The 20,624-nt window shown below is 39.3% G+C and overlaps 1 protein-coding gene and 1 non-coding gene across 23 annotated transcripts in view; one reads left to right on the forward strand and one right to left on the reverse strand.

Annotated features, from left to right (window-relative positions):
• ABI1 (abl interactor 1) overlaps nt 1–20,624 on the reverse strand; it is a 118,710-nt gene that overhangs the window by 22,454 nt on the left and 75,632 nt on the right. For 11 of the 22 annotated variants that reach the window (XM_035252865.3, XM_035252862.3, XM_017974118.4 and 8 more), the window contains exons 3-4: nt 6,691–6,867; nt 109–123 (exon numbers count right to left, since the gene is read on the reverse strand). In XM_035252865.3, coding sequence (XP_035108756.1) covers nt 109–123; nt 6,691–6,867 — 192 coding nt within the window. The remainder of the gene's footprint in view (nt 1–108; nt 124–6,690; nt 6,868–20,624) is intronic. The other 11 variants (XM_035252866.3, XM_035252864.3, XM_017974120.4 and 8 more) reach the window with 1 other exon arrangement.
• Nucleotides 18,983–19,144, forward strand: LOC118143463 (small nucleolar RNA SNORA57). The gene has a single exon (XR_004727675.1). It is a non-coding gene; the product is annotated as a small nucleolar RNA SNORA57 (small nucleolar RNA).

Consider the following 20,624-nt stretch of genomic DNA (forward strand, 5'->3'; position numbering starts at 1 on the left):
TACAGGGAAAAGCAGACAGACATAAGAAGAGTTTTCAAATTTTAGTGGCTCTGCAGCCTCTATCAATATAGAGGAAATACTGTGGATCAAATAAGTAATGTCTCTTACCTTGGCTTTTAGCCACTTTACGTTGGCAAAAAAAGGGGGGGAAAAGTAGACATTAATGCTAGGTAAGTTATATCTGATAGGACAGGTTTACATTTACAGTTATTCAATTCATGTTAACAAGCTTTCTTCCAGCCATGTTCCAAATACTTTGTAAAGAAAAAGATATCCATAAGTACTGGGGAAATACTCATGTGTTTCATGTATTTTTCAAAAGAATTATATTCATAAGGAAAACATCACTTAATTATTCCAATCTCATGCAGGCTCAATGATTGTTTAAGTCAGTATTTTATCCTATGAAACTAATTCAACCGAATCACAGATGATTATAAAAAATACATTCATTTAAATACAAACACCATAACCCATTAGATGTAAAGCTATTTTAACATATCAGTGCATGAGACCTAACACTTTACTGGATAATGAATGTTCAAGTATGAGTGAATATTCATTACTTCAATGGTAGTATAGTTTAAAAAGTGGTAAACTGCAAATGTTAAATTCAAAACGATAGATCACTTTCAAAAATGAAAAAGTACCTCGTACCTCAATGTTTAAAAACAAATTCATCATGTACAGTTGGTAACTTAGACAGATTCTAACAAAGAAATAAACTCCAGAGACTCTAGAAAACCCTCTCATTCCTAGCTTCTGAACCCCAAACCTGAGCAGGCCAACGCTAATAGGAAGTTCTAAGTGTAAGGTTTATTGCCGAGTTTAAAATGAGGAAACTGAGGCCAGGATAAGAAAATGAAAATCCAATTTATTCAGCTCCCAGGTGAGGTTCCATGGTCCCGGGGAAAGGGGCCAGGGAAGTCGCGCCAACTTCTTGGGGCGTGGGGTTTTTATGGCTAGAAGGAACGACTAAGTGTAAGGTTTATTGCCGAGTTTAAAATGAGGAAACTGAGGCCAGGATAAGAAAATGAAAATCCAATTTATTCAGCTCCCAGGTGAGGTTCCATGGTCCCGGGGAAAGGGGCCAGGGAAGTCGCGCCAACTTCTTGGGGCGTGGGGTTTTTATGGCTAGAAGGAACGAGCAACAGCTGGGTGCTCTGATTAACTACAGGGGAGCGGGATTGAGACGGGGCAGGCTGCTATTGGTTGGCGGGTTGTTGGGCTGGTTTTCCAATGTGAGAGCCAGCCAGGAGCCTTGCATCAGCTGGAGCCTTCCAGGGGAGCCATGCGGCAGAGCTAGGTGCCAAGTGCAGAGCTAGGTGCCAAGTGCAGAGCCTGGTGCCGGGTGCAGAGGTGGGTGTGTCCAACCTCCCAGTGAGGCAACCGGCCTTACACTAAGTAGCTTTAGTTCTAAGTTTTCTTCTGAGCCAGTTAAATCAAAATTTAAAGTTGAAGAAACGTTGTTTTGATCCTAAAGGCTACTTCTGGTAAAGCTGACTACCCTACATAACATAAAACAATGTGTAGAGTCCTAAAGCATCACTACTTGTACAATGCCATTTAAAAAAAACTTCATGTTTTAGAGTCTAATTTTTTTATAGATCTGGGGGCTTCAAGTTTTGTTTTTATTTATTTATTTTATAATATCTAACATTCCCAACAAGTAACTACCATTTCTCAGGTGGCCACAAGGCAATATTAAAGGAAATCATCCAAAGGAGAGATGTGCTATCTCTTGAACATATTCTCATTTATAGAAACGGTGTCAGAAATTTGGTATACTTCAATGTTTGTTTAAGATGATACTGCTTATTTCTTTCTGAAAACAACATCTGGCACCCTCCCTAACCAAGACATTTCACACCTAGAGAATGAAATTTGAGAAACATTATTAGGATCCTTGAAGATAAAATATACTAATGTAATACCTTGGTATCTGTACTGCAGTATATGCTATATATGTATAGTATATACTTATATACTAATGTAAATCTAATGTGTATACACTATAATACACTAAATACTATCCAAAAATAACTAAAAAATATTTTAAATATGCCCACATATCTTCCTTCATTTGTCATTTCAAGTGGATAAGAAACAAAAAACATAGCATTCAATTATAAGTTGTCCCAAATGGAAAGAATAAAAGACGAATCAGATTGGGAATGAAAATTCTACTTGAACCCTGTGCTACTACTATGCAATTGTGGAAGCTTTAACCTCGTATGGAGTTCAGCCTCCTCTGTTAAGTGTGATTAGATATGTAGATGTGTCAGTGTTGGGGAGTGTTACTAGGAAATAACCTCTATATCTTACAGCTCAAAATACTGATGATATTTTTGTTAGAAATCTATAAAATTATTTCATCTAAATATCCCTAAAACATATGCAAAATGAAACCATTTTTTAATTCCTTAAGATCTCATTTCGGGCTAGGCATGGTGGCTCATGCCTATAACTACCAGCACTGTGGGAGGCCAAGGGGATGGACTGCTTGAGCCCAGGAGTTTGAGACCAGCCTGGGTAACACGACGAATCCCTGTCTATTGAAAAATAAAAAAATTAAAAATTAGCCAGGCATAGTGGTGCACACCTATAGTCCCAGCCACTCAAAAGGCTGAGGAGGGAGGATCACTTGTTCCTGGAAGGTTGTGAGCTGTGATTAAGCTATTGCACTTCAACGAGACCCTGACTCTTTTAAAGTCTCACTTTATTTCCTTAACATTTACATTTATGAATGAGTACTTTTACCATTTGCCTGGAATCTGTTTGAAATTTCCTTTGATTCCTCCCCATCTTCTAAGTACATCATAGTTTTGTATGTCATAGGTACTAAATGTCTAAAGCTAATTCTTTTTTTTTGGAGACAGAATCTGCCTCTGTTGCCAAGGCAGGAATGCAATGGTGCAATCTTGGCTCACTGCAACCTCACCTCCTGGGTTCAAGCAACTCTCATGCCTCAGCCTCCCAAGTAGCTGGGAATACAGGTGTGAACCACTACACTTGGCTAAATTTTGTATTTTTAGGAGATGGTGTTTTGCCATGTTAGCCAGGCTGGTCTCGAACTCCTAGCCTCAAGTGATCTTCCTGCCTCAGCCTCCAAAAGTGCTGAGATTACAGGCATGAGCCACTGTGCCCATCCAGGGCTAATTCTTTCTTTGAAATGATTTTTAAATCACTCCTCTGTTTTATAAAATTAAAAATTTTAAAAACCATTCTTATGTAAATATTATAAAGCTTTAGTTTCTACACTGTTTTTAAAAAAATTAATCAGAAAGCTGAGACCATTAGTGCTAAGATGGCTCCAGCATTCTGAGTTCCTACTCAGGCAAACCAAAACACAACTTAGAGTAACTTAATCAGAAACCTCCAACCTCTAACTAGGAACTTTACTAATCAGAAACCACAACTAACTTCTAACCAATCAAATATTTCGCTTGTCTTGCTGCCTTGAACCTCCTCCTGCTTCACGTCTCCTATGGTCTGAAGCTGCCCAATTCATGAATCAGTGTAGACTCAAATTCCAAAAAAAATTTAACATAACTAAGTGTATCTTTTAAGACCAATAATAAAATCTAACAACTCCTAGATCACATAATCTTTTGAGGCTTAAAAACAAGCACACAAACACATACTAATCCAATCATACCTTGGTATCAAGAAGGCTTGGTTCCAGGACCCCCATGGATACCAAAATCCAAGGATGCTCAAGTCCCTCATATAAACTGGTGTAGTATTTGCGTATAACCAACACTACCCTTCAGTATACTTTATGTCATCTCTAAATTACTTATAATAGCTACTACAAGGTAAATACTATGTAAATAGTAGTTACATTCTATTTATTTGTATTATTTTTATCCTTGTATTGCCTTTATATTTTTTACTCTTTTTCTTTCTGAAATTTTTTTTATCCAAGGTTGGCTGAATCCACAGATGCAAACATAATGCCAACTACATATAAAAAGTCCTTTGTAAACTATGATCCAGGCTGTTAATTATTTAGTGTTCATCAAAATAAATGCAAATTTCTCTGCCAGGCATTCAAGCCTTCTCTATTCTACCTTCTTCTCAAACCTTGTACTCACTTACAAAGATCATCTTCTTTTCATTCTACTTTATGAATATGTTCTGGTAGTTTCTCTATGCTGGGATTCTGTTATACATATCTTATTATTACTCCCAAATATCAAATCAGATTTATTTTGGGATATTTTGTGTATTTTTAAATTCTTAAGTTAACATGTACCATTTATTTCATAGCATAAAATGCATTAACACAGTAAATACTATTCAAATAAAACCCACGTATATTTAAATGCAAATACCTAAACACTAAAATTTACATCATAAAATAAGAAAATACAAAGGAATACTAATCTTGCAGTATGGGGATCTTAAGCATAAGGCCTAATAACTATAAGAAAAATATTAATATATTTAGATATAATTTTTTACATTCTGTAAGTATATTTTTTTAAATACCAAAACATCAAAGTCAAAAGCCAAACAGCAGTATGAGTAAGTATATGCCAATACACTACAGGCTACTCTCTTTAAACAGAAAAAAAAAAAAAAAAGCTTTTACAAGTGAGTAAGAAAACAAATGTCTAAAAAGAAAAGTGGGCAAAAGATACAAAAATAATTCAAAAGCTGTAAGCAGTGTCTCTCTATACACAAAACACTAATTTTAAAATAAACTTAAACTTTTCCTCCTAATAATTTTGACCTGGCATGTGTTTATTAACTACTACCAAATTTCTCCTTTCACACATCTCTACAATGCTCTGGAAATATTTAAGCCAACAATGATCCTTTAGAGAGAACACAAAACTAAGAAAATAGGGCAGCATTAAGACTACTGGGAAAAAGCAATTGTGTGTATATGTGTATTTTTCAGTCACAGAAACAAACTGTAGACAAATATGCCAAACAATCAGCTTCTAAAGTATATTCTTCTCACAGACCATGCACCTTCATCCCTACCCAAAATATATTTAAAAATAGCCTGCACAACAATGTGAGTGTACTTAATGTCGCAGAACTATACACCTAAAAAGAGTTAAATGGTCATTTTATGCATGTATATCTTACCATAATAAAAAAATCTAAAAGCAAAAAACAACCCCCTCCATCTAATGTATCCATATTATGGCTAGAAAGCAGATTGCCAAAATTCATTCATATACTTTCAGCATATATTATGCTGTTTATACCTCCCACTTACATATATACAATGAAATAGTTAAGTTTTCTTACCCAAAACTTCCTTTTAAAATTTGGATTCATCTTATACTTAGCTAAGTACTATGTCTTGAACTGTTAAACACAATTACTAGTTGAGAGATGAGGTAATGGAAGATATTCACTACTAAGATCATGACAGAAAAAATTTTAAATTAATGTGTATTGCTTTGGTAGGAATAATAATCAAGGTGAAGCAAAATGTGGAGAAGGGAGTGTGATTGTGTTCATGCGCACGTGTGTTCATGTGTGCAGGTATATAGGTATACATATATGCATGCATGCATATATCCTTCTTCGTTAAATCCCAAAGTGGGCAGTAACACAAAAGACATTTTCTCCAGATTCTCAAAACTCCAGCCCCAGAGTTCAGTCCAGTTTAAAGCACCTTGAATTAAAACTGAATTTCAACTCTTATACAATCCAAGCCACATCCCTGAATAAAAATACAAGAAAAAAACAAGCAGTCTCCTCTGCATTTGCAAAGTGTTCCAATTTTACATACAATTTCCAGACATGAAAGGTGAAGAGAAGATTCCAATAGTCTCAGAGAGGAATAGAATAAAGGTCAATGCTGTCAGCTATACTCTTCTCTCAGCCAGGAATCCCAGAAAACCCAGAATGCAACAGATCCAGCAACAGCACCAGTCAGATAAATCAGCTAGGACAAGTTTCAAGATTCTAGCTGACTCCTTAAAAACTTAAGAAATATTCTGAAGACCGGAATAAAAATCAAATAGTCCTCTTGGAAAGGAACTACCAAATTTCAAAGGAATAGTTTATCCTGAGCAGAAACAGCTAAAGAATTTAGGTCATTCCAAATGCTTTCAAAATGACCTATAAATACCAAAAAGCTGACACACTACAGGTATCCTTCAAGATCAGCTAACTTTGCCATGCTTAGAAACGAACACAGGCAACATATCATCTCTCGCCTGAAAATCTATGGGGGTTTTTTGTGGGGGAAGTGTGAGGGGAGTTAAGACAAAATTCCATACAATTTTCATTGTTTAATAAGTTGCTGCAATTATATATATACGCACACACAGGTATACAAATATATATACACATTAAGGAATGACAGGATAAAAGTATTTATAAATTATCTTCTAAAGGTATTTTGAAAAGCCTGTAGATTTTTACTTTTAAATATTCAGCAGTGAAAGACAGACATGGCATTCACAACACAAATGGATATTAGTCTAGGATCTATGGCTTAATAAACAACCATTTCAAGTTTTAATATTTTTAATATAGCCTATTTCACTGATAAAACTATACCCCAACCTTAGTAAAATGCATATTAAATGTTGTATGAAAATTATAATCCTAGTTGCTAAAGAGAATCTTTTAAAATTATCTTTATCACAGTATTTCCTATCCAAAATATTTACTGGATATGAAAATTAGTGTGTTAATGTAATATAAAATGCTTACCTTGACCCCATGGCCCACATCATCCAGAACTGTGTAATCAATAGGTTTCCGAATATACCTTACAGGGCGCTCCATATTCGCAGGTGCTATTATTTTGTGAGTTCTTGATGTATTCTTATTTGTTGTCAAAATACCAATCTCTCTTCGAGCCACTTTCTCTTTATGAATATCCACAGTCTATATTTTAAATTTGAACAAAGCAAGAAAATATTATTTGGCATAATATATTCGCTATCTACATACATTGGACCATGTTTAGGGTGGACCACAGGACTGTACCACATGTCTCTTTTCCAGTGAATACTATTAGATTATACTAGACTAAAAGCAGAGAATATGTAATGGTGGTTTAAAGCACCAACCACCTGTAATTGATTTGATTCTAAAACAATCCTCTAGAAAGCAGTTTTGTTTCCAAACAATTTGGTATGTGGGCCAGGCATGGTGGCTCAGCCTGTAATACCAGCATTTTAGGCCAAGGCAGGTGAATACCTTGAGTTCAGGAGTTCAAGACCAGCCTGGGCAACATGGTAAAACTCTGTCTCTACAAAAAATACAAAACAGCTAGGCATGGTGGCACATGCCTGTGGTCCCAGCTACTAGGGACGTGAAGTGAGGGGATCGCTTGAACCTGGGAGGCTGAAGTGCAGTGAGCTGTGATTGTGCCACTGCACTCCAGCATGGGTGACAGAGAGAGACCCTGTCTCCAGGAAAAAAAAAAAAAAAAGACTTGGTTTGTGTAGAAAAAGAAAGCTGTCCTGGTATGAACAGCTGACACTTCATTTATCCAGTGTGATACAAACTGCCACCCCCCCACAAAAAGAAAGTAATTACAACACAATGAGGCAAGTATTAAATTACTATAAAGGTGCGGAGAGCAAGACAACTAGGTTGAAAACAATTCATTTAAAGGCTTTACAGAGTTGGTAGTTTCAAAGGATAAACAGGAATCAAGAGGGAGATATAAAAAATATTAAAGGCAGAGAGTAACATCCTCCAGACAAAGGCCTAAGAGAGAAAAATGGTAAGAGCAGATATAAACTGTCAACAAGCAGCCTAGACACCCGTTTGGTACAGCCTACCTACGACTGGCATAAAGGCTTTTAAAAAAAAATTTTTTTTTTTTTTTTTTTGAGATGGAGTTTCGCTCTCGTTACTCAGGCTGGAGTGCAATGGCGCGATCTCGGCTCACTGCAACCTCCACCTCCTGGGTTCAGGCAATTCTCCTGCCTCAGCCTCCTGAGTAGCTGGGATTACAGGCACGCGCCACCATGCCCAGCTAATTTTTTGTATAAAAATATTTTTTTAATTTGGTTGCCAACTTAAAACTGGATGGTAGCCAGCACGAGAAATAATTACACTACTGCTCAACAACTTAAAATCTGGCTTAATAAGGAACTGATGACAAATTTAAATTGAGTGACATGATCACTTTTGCATTTTAAGAAGATCCCACTAGCAGAGGTATTGAAGATAGAACAAGACCACAGAAAGTTAAACCAGTTAGGGGGCAATCATGGAAGTTTAGGTAAGACAAGGCCAGGATATGAACTGAAGTAGAAAAAAGAGGGGGAAAAAAAGGTACTCCCAGAGAAAAGAACAGCTCAATGTTATGCTTGAACCAAATCTATTACAAGTCTGTTTTATTTCATCAGAACTTTTTAATTGAGAAAGAACTTGTAATCAAAAATACTATCCCAATTTCAAAACAAGACAGAGACAACTCTCCATGAGTATCTATCATTTCTGTACATCTTGTGAGAAGATGTACTAACTCCTTTTGTTCTGGATGTTTATAGAGTAAACAGCCTTAGAAAATATAGCATCTCCTTGGAAAGCAAAAGGCAGGTTTGCTTATTGTCCAATATAATAAAGTTACTGTAACCCTCCAGGAGAAAAGTTTTCTGCCCATTATAAAAGATGTGTCCCTTTAAGTTGAGAGTCATTTTTCTGTAATGCACACAATTGTGTATGCAGGCACCACCTGGCTCTTTGCAGTACGCTGTAGAAACTGGGGCTGTTTTCTAGCACAAATGCTGACACTTGGCTGCTATTGCCGTGAGTAACAATGCCCTTTGTCTCCGACCCAGGAGTCTCATGGCTTCCAACAGAATCCATGAAATTGTAGTAGGCTAACTCATTAGTTAACAAGGATAAATCTCAGGACTGTCACAATTTTTGATAGTTTTGGCAATGAAAATAGAATGCTGACAGGGACAAAGTTTTCTAGAAATGGAAGGAAAGCTCAGTTAGCAGAAATTGAGAAAAGTCCATGAGAATCACTGCCCACATGTTGACCAAATTGTATGATCAACCAAGCAATAAATGATCCTCCACTTTACTGCCTGTTAATGAGGATGAAATGAAAAGAAAGTTTCAGGATAAGTACCAGGAAGTAGGCAGATTCAAAGACAACAGCCTGAATGATGCTGCCCTGATGACTGTCAATACTCATGCAGATGGAAGGACTTCCTTATCAAGCTGACAGTCCGCCTCAGCAGGTCTGCCTCATGAAAAACTAGAACTAAGATTTGTCTGGAAGAGGAAAAGAGGGCACATAAGGTTCTGTTTCCTTAACAACAGTTACAGAGACATGTACCTACACTGAGTTTGAAAGTAAGGGCGGGGCGCAATGGGCTGGCTGGGTGCGGTGGCTCACTCCTGTAATCCTAGAACTTTGGAAGGCCAAGGCAGGCAGATCACTTGAGGTCAGGAGTTTGAAACCAGCCTGGCAAACATGATGAAACACCCACCCTACTAAAAATGCAAAACAAACAGGCATGGTGGTCAGCACCTATAATCCCAGGTATTTGGGAGGCTGAGTCAGGAGAACTGCTTAAACCCAGGATGTGGAGGTTGCAGTGGATTGAGATTGAGCCACTGCACTCCAGCCTGGGTGACAGAGCAAAACTTTTCCAAAAAAAGGAAAAGGAAAGGAACGGAATGGAACAGAAGAAAATTTGCAACCACTGTGGGCAGAGCCAAACAAATCTTCAGAACTTGGGCTAGTTTGCTTGGAAGATGAGGGGCATGTAGTTATATTGCTCAGGTATGTAATGCTTGTTAAAGAATAGCATTTTGCTGGCTATCTCAGTGCTCAGCTCCTACTGCAGTCTATCTTGTCAACTTTCAATCCTTTCAAGATGATTGGAAAGGGCCTCAGCATTTTCTGGTGGTGTAACCTGTCCACTACAAGAAATCTTTGACACTCCTGGGGAAACTTCCCTGAGACAAATTCCCTTGGACACCAACCAGTGTACAGGCTCCTACTGTACTAGCCTGGGTTTAAAATGCGGATCAAGGTGATTCACTGGAGAATCAGAAACTAGCTCAAAGAATCTAGATAATTCTTGCTGTCAGTCCTGAAGCCTTGGAAAACTCCAGTAGCCCTCGTATTGAAATCAAGGAAGAATTTAAGAGATGTTTTCTTGACGTTATCTTAACAACGGAGCAGCAAAGAGCCTACATTAAGGTAGACTCCTAAAAAATGATGTGACAGTGTAGATCAAGCCCAAGTCAGCCAAAGGGTGCATAACTCATTTCCCACCCCCACCAGAAAGCAACACAGCTGTAGCTGTTTGATCAAGGTGCTCCCAAAAAGAAACAGATAACATCCATAATGATGACCTTTTTTGTGTGTGTAAGACAAGGTCTCGCTCTGTCACCCAGGCTGGAGTGCAGTGGCACAATCACGGTTCACTGCAATCTTCAAATTCTTGCACTCAAGGGATCCTCCCACCTCAGCCTCCTGAGCAGCTGGGACAACAGCTGCATCTCACCATGCCAGGCTAATTTTTTAAAATACAATTTTTAGTAGAGATAAGGTCTCACGATGTTGCCTATGCTGGTCTCAAACTCCTGGGCTCAAGCAGTGATGATCTTGCACAGAATACAAGGTTTTGGCTCGATCAAAATTACTGCAGGTTTATTTGACTGATCAGCACTCAGCTACAGCACCACTCAAAACTGAAAGCAAATGTCTCTTGTTCTCTCCCATCCTCCCTCATACCTCAACCTCAACTGCCTTACAAAGAAACAGGATTAGGAGTGGGGCCTAGTTCTCCAAGTTCCCGAAGGAGACTGAGTTATGCTACATAACTCCAGGGAGACCACAGACCCAAAATTTTATTTCTCTGTTGGATACAGGAGCCCAAGGCACCTTCACACCCCTCCTGTGGAAGGGGTTCTGACCCTCCTGGTCAGAACAGGGTTCAAAGTGGGGAAGGGAAACCACTGTGACCTTTTGGATGGAGCTCTTTGAATCATTCAATGTACTACACTTTGTGGCTTCCACTGCTGAGTCTGTAAGTGGTAGTGATATTTTACATGCCTGGACTGTAAGTGCTCATAAGCTCCAGAGGAGATTGTGCTCACTGTGAAGAGCTCATGCAGAAAGGCTGAGAGCCCCACATCCTTATGACCCATTATGACTTTCCTGACTAGAGCCTCTGCCAAGAGGAACAATCTCTTCCGGAGGTGACTCTTGGGTTTGGGTTCAATGCCTCCCTGACGTAGCTACTAGGTGTGTCTCTTTTGAAAAGATTCCCATTCGGGAATGAGTCAACTCAAATGCAATGACTAACAAGGTGGGAAACGCCTAACAAGCCTCTCTCATCAAATGGAAGTGGTATATTCAAGAATGCAGCCAGTCTGGCCCCTATGGCATCTCAGCTTTACATGAAGAAGTAGCCACTTCTCCCTTAGAAAAGGTCTGATACTGCATTCTGCCACCTAAACCAAATCTGCTAGAGCTCAGTAAGGCCCTTGATTCACAGAAGTTCCCTAAGTGCCTGGGCCTGGTTCACTGATGATTCAACTAAGCTGAGACCCTGTGGTGCCCAGTGGACTACAAACTCCAGTGCCCATGACATAGATCTGAAAATGGGTGTGGTTGCTTTGCTCCATGGGCAAAACTCAAGGACATTCTCACAGATGTGGCCAATATTCCCCTGGAAAACCTTATTATATTTCTACTGACTTTCAGGCTTTAACAATGGCCTATTTGGTTTGCCACTTGGAAAACTACAGAATGACATATTTAAGACTGTCCATAAACCATGGAGATCAATTGTAGTTGCTGATCAAACCATCTAAGTCACTAATATAGATGTTTTAAGTAAGGGTCCATTGTCTGATGAGACCAATTATAATCAAGCTATTGATCAAGCTGCACAGTTGAGACTGCTACCACTTCCGCTGGATCCATCATTATACCGGACACAGCAACACATATATCATCATAGAGTGGATACACGGTAAAAAACTCTATGTTCCTGATGCAGAGGCTGCCACCTCATCCTAGACTTGTGAGTCCTGGAAAAGGACTCATTTGTCTCATGGTGAGAGGAACCACATCACACGCTACTGGCAGATTGGTTGCATGAGACCTTTGACAACATTCTTCAGGCTATCAGTGGTGCCTCACTGTTGACACTTTTCCTGGGTCTGGTACTGCTATTCCAGTTCAATCAGCTGAATCCAGCCACACTATTGTGGTCCTTAACACTAATCTGCATCCTGGTTTTACTTTGCACATCATTTGCTTTTTATAACAAAAGTCACTCTACAACGACCTGTTAGTCAAGGTACTGGACACTCTACCATCCACAAGCATCTTATATAGCTTAATGCTGCAACAGCCTTACGAAAAATCAACTCAAAAAACTCAAGAAAAAAATAAACCTTACTCAAAAATGGGAAAAAGACTTGAATAGACATTTCTCAAAAGAAGACAGACAAATAGCTAATAAGTACATGAAAAGACACTCACTATCACTTATCATTAGGGCAATGCAAACCAAAACCACAATGAGATACAACTTAACACCCATAATGATGGTTACTATAAAAAAAATCAGGATGTGAAGGAACTGGAGCCCTTGCACAGTCACTATGAAACACAATATAGTGATTCCTCACAAAATTAAAAACAGAATTACCACATACCACAGCAATTCCAATTATAGGTATACACCCCAAAGAAATGAAAGCACGGTCACTTAACAGTTTTATTCACAACAGCCAAAAGATGGAAGTAACCCAAGTATCCATCAACAGATCAATGGATGCACAAAATGTGGTAGATACACACAATAGAATAGTATTCAGACTTAACAATGAAGGAACTTCGGACGTGGTGGCTCATGCCCATAATCCTAGCACTTTGGGAAGCCGAGGCAGGCAGATCACTTGAGGTAGAGAGTTCGAGACCAGCCTGACCAACATGGAGAAACCCTATCTCTACTAAAAATACAAAATTAGCCAGGGGTGGTGGAGCATGCCTGTAATTCCAGCTACTCAGGAGGCTGAGGCAGGAGAATCGCTTGAGCCCAGAAGACAGAGGTTGCAGCGAGCCAAGATCATGCCATTGCACTCCAGCCTGAGCAACAAGAGCAAAACACCATCTCAAGAAAAAACAATAATAATGAAGGAACTTCTGACACATGCTGCAATACGGGTGAACCTTGAGGACATTATGGTGAGTGAAATAAGCCAGTCACAAAAAGACAAATATTGTATGATTCCATTTATATGAGGTACCTAGAGTAGTAAAATTCACAGACAGAAAATGGAGATAGTGGTTGCCTGGGGGAGGAAAGCTCAATGGAAACTTGCTGTTTAATGCATATAGGTTTTCATTTCTACAAGATGAAGAGTCCTAGAGATTATTGGTTTCTCAACATTGTAACTATACTTAACACTACTGAACTATACACTTAAAAATGATTAAGATGGTAATCACATATGTATTTTACCACAATTTTCAAAAAAATTTTAATCAATTCAAAAGATTTCTGAGTATACCTCCATCACCTGCTCCTGGTCTACATAAGAATACAGCAGTCTGGTCAATGAATTTGGCTGTTTCCAGGAAGAGAACTTCTCCTCTTGGTCACTTGGCATTCCACCCTGACCATTCCTAAGCATGATGCCTCTTTCTTTCCTCTAATGAAAATCCAGGCTGGCTTGATTGGTCTACTCTCTGGGTGGCAGCCCAGCCAAAAGGAGGTCTTTGGTATAAACTTAATTCAGGTTCAGCCACCTGAAATTGATGATCTGTATTTTCTTGCTGCATTTCCATGGTCTTAAATAATAAAGATAATGACCACTTGGTTAAGTACACTGCTTCCAGTAGTGTGACTCATGTGGACCAAAGTAGGAGACATAAGAAGATCTCTCCAAGTTTAATAAAAAGGCCTTTTGTTGCACTTGCACCTGGCCCTTCCAGACAAATGGTCTGGGTTTGAGTCTGAGATTATTGGAAAAAAGGTAAAGTTAGCTACTGGAATGGGAAACACTGATTTTGTGGCAGTCGAAAGGGTACAACAACACTGTCTGGCACCTGTGGGGAAAACACCTTAGACATTGGGAAGTAAGAAAAAGGAGGGACATTACTGATCTTTCTTTTAGAATCATCCCTGACAAAGAACATTTCTCTGCAAATGTGGAAAATCTCAAATTTAACTGACTACTGGGTCTGCCCCTATCCTGCCACAGCTTTGATCACTACTCAATCATCATTCTCCTTAACCGCACAGTCTCTCAGAAGCAGCAGAGGATAGTCCAAGCTCCCAAATCTCCCACACAAAATGCCTGTCCATAACTTTAGGCATCTTTTCCACCCCTATTCCTGTAGCTATTATTCATTTCAGTCTCTTCCAGGGACAGTCACTTCAAGGGACAGATGAAGGTCATCGAGTTGGTGGCATAGATAAAAAACAGAACAGATTGGACTGACTGCCTTCAGGCAGAGTCTCTCCACAAACAAAAACTAAACAAGTATTCATACTGAACTCAGAACCCTAAGGCTTACCAGACATCAGGGAGGCAACACTGGAGGCAAACTAGCAGCCTGTGCCCTCTGACTTAAAAGTAGGTCCCACATAAGGGTGGTGGGGGGTGAGGAGAGGTAGCACAATATAAACAACACATTCCTTATATAGGCACAAAGTCCTTGGGAGTTTTTCTTGTGTAGAAGTCAGGCATTGCCTCTCTTCAGAAAATGTGAAAGCTTGTACACCAAGACAATCATCGCTACAATGGGAGTCATCCAATTAGAAAAGGTTATTTGAAATTTGTTCCCGACTTTAGCTAAAGCAAGCAATGACATGACCTTGGGCCTAGAGGCATTCAGGACAATCTCAAATCACTATCCAGGATTGTTACAGAGAAAAGAATAGCCCTACACTTCTTCTTTGTAGACCAAGGCCAAATCTGCACTATATATTCTGCAGTAACTAGATTAATGCCTTGGGCCAAGAGGAAAGTCAGTGCAGAAACAAAGAGAAAGCACCTGGCTCTCTTAGGTAGACCCTAAAGGTTTGTTGCATTTGTTCTGCTGGCAGGATCTTGCACCCTGGGGAGCATAATTGAAGTCAATATTGCAGTCTGGCCTCATCCTGCCATCCTGTTGATAGTAACTTTAGTGAAATGCATCGTAAGAAAAACTAAATGGATTTGGTCCCAGCCTCTGTCAGAAAGATTAAACAGAGTGACCAATGAAGCTGTATCATCATGGGAAGAAAATCTTATCAGAAGCCAAGAAGATATTGAAATGAAGGGTGAATACTGTTGGCAGGCAATCATACTTGGATCTTTCATGTTTCTGTACCTCTTGTGAGTAAAGAGACTGATTCCTTTTGTTCCATACTAATTTGTTAAGCATGTTTGTACTATATAAGGAATCGAAAAACAGTGTCTCCCTCAGGAGCAAAAGGCAGGTTTGATTGCTGTCTAGTACAATAAAGATGTCATCTCCAGCTGGGCAAGTGGCTCATGCCTGTAATCCCAGCACTTTGGGAGGCTGAGCGGGACAGATCACCTGAGGTCAGGAGTTCGAGAGCAGCCTGGCCAACATGGAGAAACCCCATCTCTACTAAAAATATGAAAATACACCACTACATGGTGGCGCACACCTGTAGTCTCAGCTACTTGGGGGCACTGAGGCATGAGGATCACTTGAACCCGGAAGGCAGAGGTTGCAGTGAACAAAGATCATGCCACTCTACTCCAACCTGGGCAACAGAGTGAGACTCCATATAAAATTAAAAAAAGGGCTGGGAGTGGTGGTTCACATCTGTACTTCCAGCACTTTGGAAGGCCGAGGCAGGCGGATCATAAGGTCAAGAGATTGAGACCATCCTGGCCAACACAGTGAAACCCCATCTCTACTAAAATTAGCTGGGCGTGGTGGTACACACCTGTAGTCCCAGCTACTCAGGAGGCTGAGTAGGAGAACTGCTTGAACCTGGGAGGTGGCGGTTGCAGTGAGCCGAGATCGCACCACTGCACTCCAGCCTGGCGCCTGGTGACAGAGTGAAACTCTGTCTCAAAAAAAAAAAAAAAATGTCATCTCCCTCCAGGGTAAAGGTCAGGTAGGCTTACTGTCCATTATCAAAGTTTGGGTTCCCTAAACTGGTGGTACCTCTCCTGTAATAGACTGCAGTGCATCACAGGAGAGGCATCACCACACACATCACTCAGCCCTTTTCACCTTCCTCCATGGAGCAGTGGGCTTGGGAAACTGGCACAAATGCTAACACTCTGACTCCCATTATTCTCATCAGTAATAAAGTCCTATGTCTCTGGCCCAGAAGTCTTCTGTCTTCTACTAGCATCTAGGAAAGATATTGGCTTGCACGGAAGGCAAAATCTGACTCTTCACGGTTCTTGAAAAAACTGTTTTTATAGTGAAACAATTCACATATTCTGACCACCCCCATCCCCAAGTAATTCTGAGGTTTCTCTAATACAATCACTGATGTTACAAAATGTAAGCCCCATTTTTGTAGAATGCCTCTCAACACATCTTTTTTTTTTTTTTTTTTTTTTGAGACAGGCTCTTGCTCTGTCGCCCAGGCTGGAGTGCAATGGGGTGATCTCAGCTCACTGCAACCTCTGCCTCCTGGGTTCAAGCGATTCTCATGTCTCAAACTCTCAAGTAGCTGGGACTACAGGCACCACACCCAGCTTATTTTGACAGGGTTTCACCATGTTGGCCAGGCTGATCTCAAACTCCTGACCTTAAGTGATTTGTCTGCCTCAGCCTCCTAAAGTGCTAGATTACAAGCATGAGCCACCACGCCTGGCCTCTCTAACACACATTTTAAATTCCTTTCTTTTCCAATAGGTCCAGAACTAGTACAAATTTTGGCCCAATCCTACTCGACACAGAATTAAGTTGAGGAGTCCCTAACTCCGTAGAAGGAAAAATACTGAGATTTCACTGGAAGGTGGAAACAATGGACCAGTATTCACCTAGGTTTGTTTCCACCTTTCCCAAACACTCATTCTCTATCTCCTTTGTAAGGTCATCTTATAAACAGTGTCTGCAATTCAGGCCTCAGAATCTTCCTCTTTACCCCTTGGCAAACTCATCCACATTCAGGCTTAAATTATCATATATACACACAAGCTTTTCTGTATCTATTCAAGAACCCTCCTCTAAGCTGTAGGTTCATGTATAAAACTGACATTCTCTCAGAAATTTCAATGGTACCTTAACAGTGAATGTGTTCAAAATCAAACACACAGGCTACTCAATCCTATTTCAATGTTCCTACTTCAATTTCTATTCATTTATATAAGTCAGACATCTAGCATTTACTTCATGTTTAATTTCACTAAATCCTGTCACATTTACCTTTAAATACTAGAAATCTGTTTCCAACACTTTAATCCTACTCAATCTATTATCATCTCTCACCTCGGCTATTGCAACAGCCTTCTAACTGGTCCACTTACACCCAATCTGGCCTTTTTCCAGGCTGCTCTCTATGGGGTAACCATGGAGATCTTTATAAAAGAAGTAAATGTGAGAAAACAAAATGAAAAATGTGTACATCTCACCTGTTTAAACCCTATTAAAAGAGCATCCCACATGGTCCCCAATCCTCAAGAGAAAAATCAATCCAAAATGTCTTGTTCTTTCCCTATTTTTCTCAAACATCATGGAATGCACAACTCGCCTTAAAATCAACCTTTTTTTTTTCACCCTTCCTACCTCACTCACACACTACAGAACTATTCAGGACACTATTTCAAATTACGTGAAAAATTCTACTCTGGTCTATTCCCTCTCCATTCTCTCAATTCAGAATCATAAAAGTCCAAAACACAACACGTCCAGCAAAGCACAACCCTCCAGATGGCAGGGTAAGCAAATAAAGCGGGTAGGACGAAAGGAGCAGGTTTGGAACATTTGTATAACAACAGCATGCATATGTTCACCAAGTGAGAGTTAGCTTTTTCAGTGAGACTAATTCTCTCTCATACTTAAATTCCCTTACTTGCACATTTTTTTCTTCAACTTCACGTAGCAAAAGCAGCAGTCTGACAGAAAAAAACAATAAGCTTTTTAGTCTTAAATATGAGAGACAAAAATCAGAGTAACCCCAGTTGAGAACTAAATGGCCCAGGAGATTACCCTATGGCAATCCTTAGACCCACTGGTTTTTTGTGTGTGTGTTTTTTTTAATAGCATGCAAACTTGAAATTAGAAAATTAGGTTTGAATACTAGGTCTTTTGCTTATGGATATAAATTTTATACAAGTTTTAATTAACTAAAATTTTATTTTGCTTATGATATGGTTTGGCTCTGTGTCCCCACCCAAATCTCATCTTGAATTATACTCCCATAATTCCCAGGTGTTGTCGGGGGAAACTGGTGGGAGGTAATTGAATCCCGGGGTCAGTTTCCCCCACACTGTTCTCATGGTAGTGGATAAGTCTCATGAGATCTGATGTTTTTATCACAGGTTTCCACTTACGCATCCTTCTCATTTTCTCTTGCCCCTGCCATGTAAGAAGTGCCTTTCGCCTCCTGGCATGATTCTTAACCCACCCCAGCCATGTGAAACTATAAGTCCAATTGAACCTCTTTTTCTTCCCAAATCTCAGGTACGTCTTTATCAGCAATGCAAAAACAGACTAATACAGCTTATATAAAATGGGAATAGCATATTAGAAACTGTAACATTGCCTGATACAAAAAAGTACTTAAAAAATAATAAATCTGAAACTTATTTATCAAACTACCCAATCTACAACTCTTCAATTAAAATAAAGCATTTCTAAAATATTAATAGGAAAACACGAATGTATCACATTATGTATTTGAATATGATGAATGTCAATTAGGTTCAAACCTCCAGTTTTGCCACGAGCAATACAATTTTGAAGGACTCCTCAAAGCCAGTCTAATAAACATTAAGGTACTAGCAGTTTGAAACTCAACTGATTCCAAGGTAAACAAATCTTAAATGCCAAAATTCATTTGAAACAAAAGCGGACCCTCATTTTCTTGGCGGGAACTGGTCTTGTAGTCCCACTCCCCATTATGTACAGAAGCAAAGGGAAAAGCTCCAGCCCCTACACGCCCCACCCCCGGCATCATGTCTTCGGTGCCATGCAGCTTCCCGTCTGCCAGTTCTATCCTCAAGCACCACGACACCAGGAAAAAGGAAAAAGAAAAAGGAAAGTGGATCTTAGAGGTAGGGACATCAAAGGTACTAACTAGAGAAAAGATAAAAATCCAAAGACAAGTTCTCAATAAATGAAGACTATGCTTGATGTGTCACCACCTGAAGGAGAACAAACAAAATCAAAATAGGATATACATAAAACAAATTTGCAAGTAATCAATAGAACGAACATGTACGGGGGAATCACCTTTTAAAGCATGAATACATACAGACATTTGAATTATATATGTGTTATATAATTCAAAGCTTACAAAATTCAAGACGTGTAACAAATGATGGTGTTTCCATTTACCGGCTAAACATGACAATAAAAGAAACTACTGCCCTGTTCAGTTTGGAAATTATATAATGGTTCACAAAATTTTTAATGTCAAGGAAATCTTCACATTTTAAAAGGAATTTTCTTTTTTTTTTTTTTTTTTGAGACGGAGTTTCGCTCTTGTTACCCAGGCTGGAGAGCAACGGCGCGATCTCGGCTCACCGCAACCTCCGCCTCCTGGGTTCAGGCAATTCTCCTGCCTCAGCCTCCTGAGTAGCTGGGATTACAGGCCCGCGCCACCGTGCCCAGCTAATTTTTTGTATTTTTAGCAGAGACGGGGTTTCACCATGTTGACCAGGATGGTCTTGATCTCTTGACCTTGTGATCCACCCACCTCGGCCTCCCAAAGTTCTGGGACTACAGGCCTGAGCCACCGCGCCCAGCCCCAGCTTTTAGTTTTAATGGTGGATTCAGAGATGTTTGATTTATTATAAATGTTATAATACATATTACATTTATTCATTTGAATGATTAAGTATAAGACAATTTTTAAGTCTTTAAGTACACACAAATAGAGAGCACAGAGAAAAGAATGATTAATACTCCAGGAGCAACAACAAAAGACTCCATGAAAGAAACCCCATTTTTACCAGTCATATCTGGCAGGCAGAAGAGAAAAAAGGAGAGTAGGGAAAAGGTGAAAATCCTAGCACAGGGCACAGCATAAGTCAGGGCAAAGAGGCAGGAAAAGACAACACTTTCTCCAAGATTAGAGAAAAGCTAAAATAGCATAAATAAAGGTAAGTTGAACTCTAAGAGATAAAGAAAAGACTATGAAAATTAGGAGACCAAACTTGAAAACTCCTTTTTAAATGGTCAAGCAAGGCCTTTATAAAAATAAGCAGATTGAGAAGTGAATAAATAAAATTAATTGTGTGATAAACAAAAGTTCTAAAGAAAACATGAAAATATTCTAAAAGCAATTCTATTGAGAGAGGAAAACATTTTCTAAAATAAATGTGGAAATAAAATGATAAACTCCATAAGCAGACAAGATTTTAAAATTCTCTTTTAAGATATGATTATTTTAAACTGCTGTATAGAAATGTGTTTTCATTTTGTTCTTTTTCCTCTCCCTTGTAACTCTGGAGGAAATATTTAAAGATCTTAAAGAAAAACCTTTCCTAATCAT

Source organism: Callithrix jacchus, chromosome 7, assembly GCF_049354715.1.
Source record: "Callithrix jacchus isolate 240 chromosome 7, calJac240_pri, whole genome shotgun sequence".
NCBI classification, from domain to species: domain Eukaryota; kingdom Metazoa; phylum Chordata; class Mammalia; order Primates; family Cebidae; genus Callithrix; species Callithrix jacchus.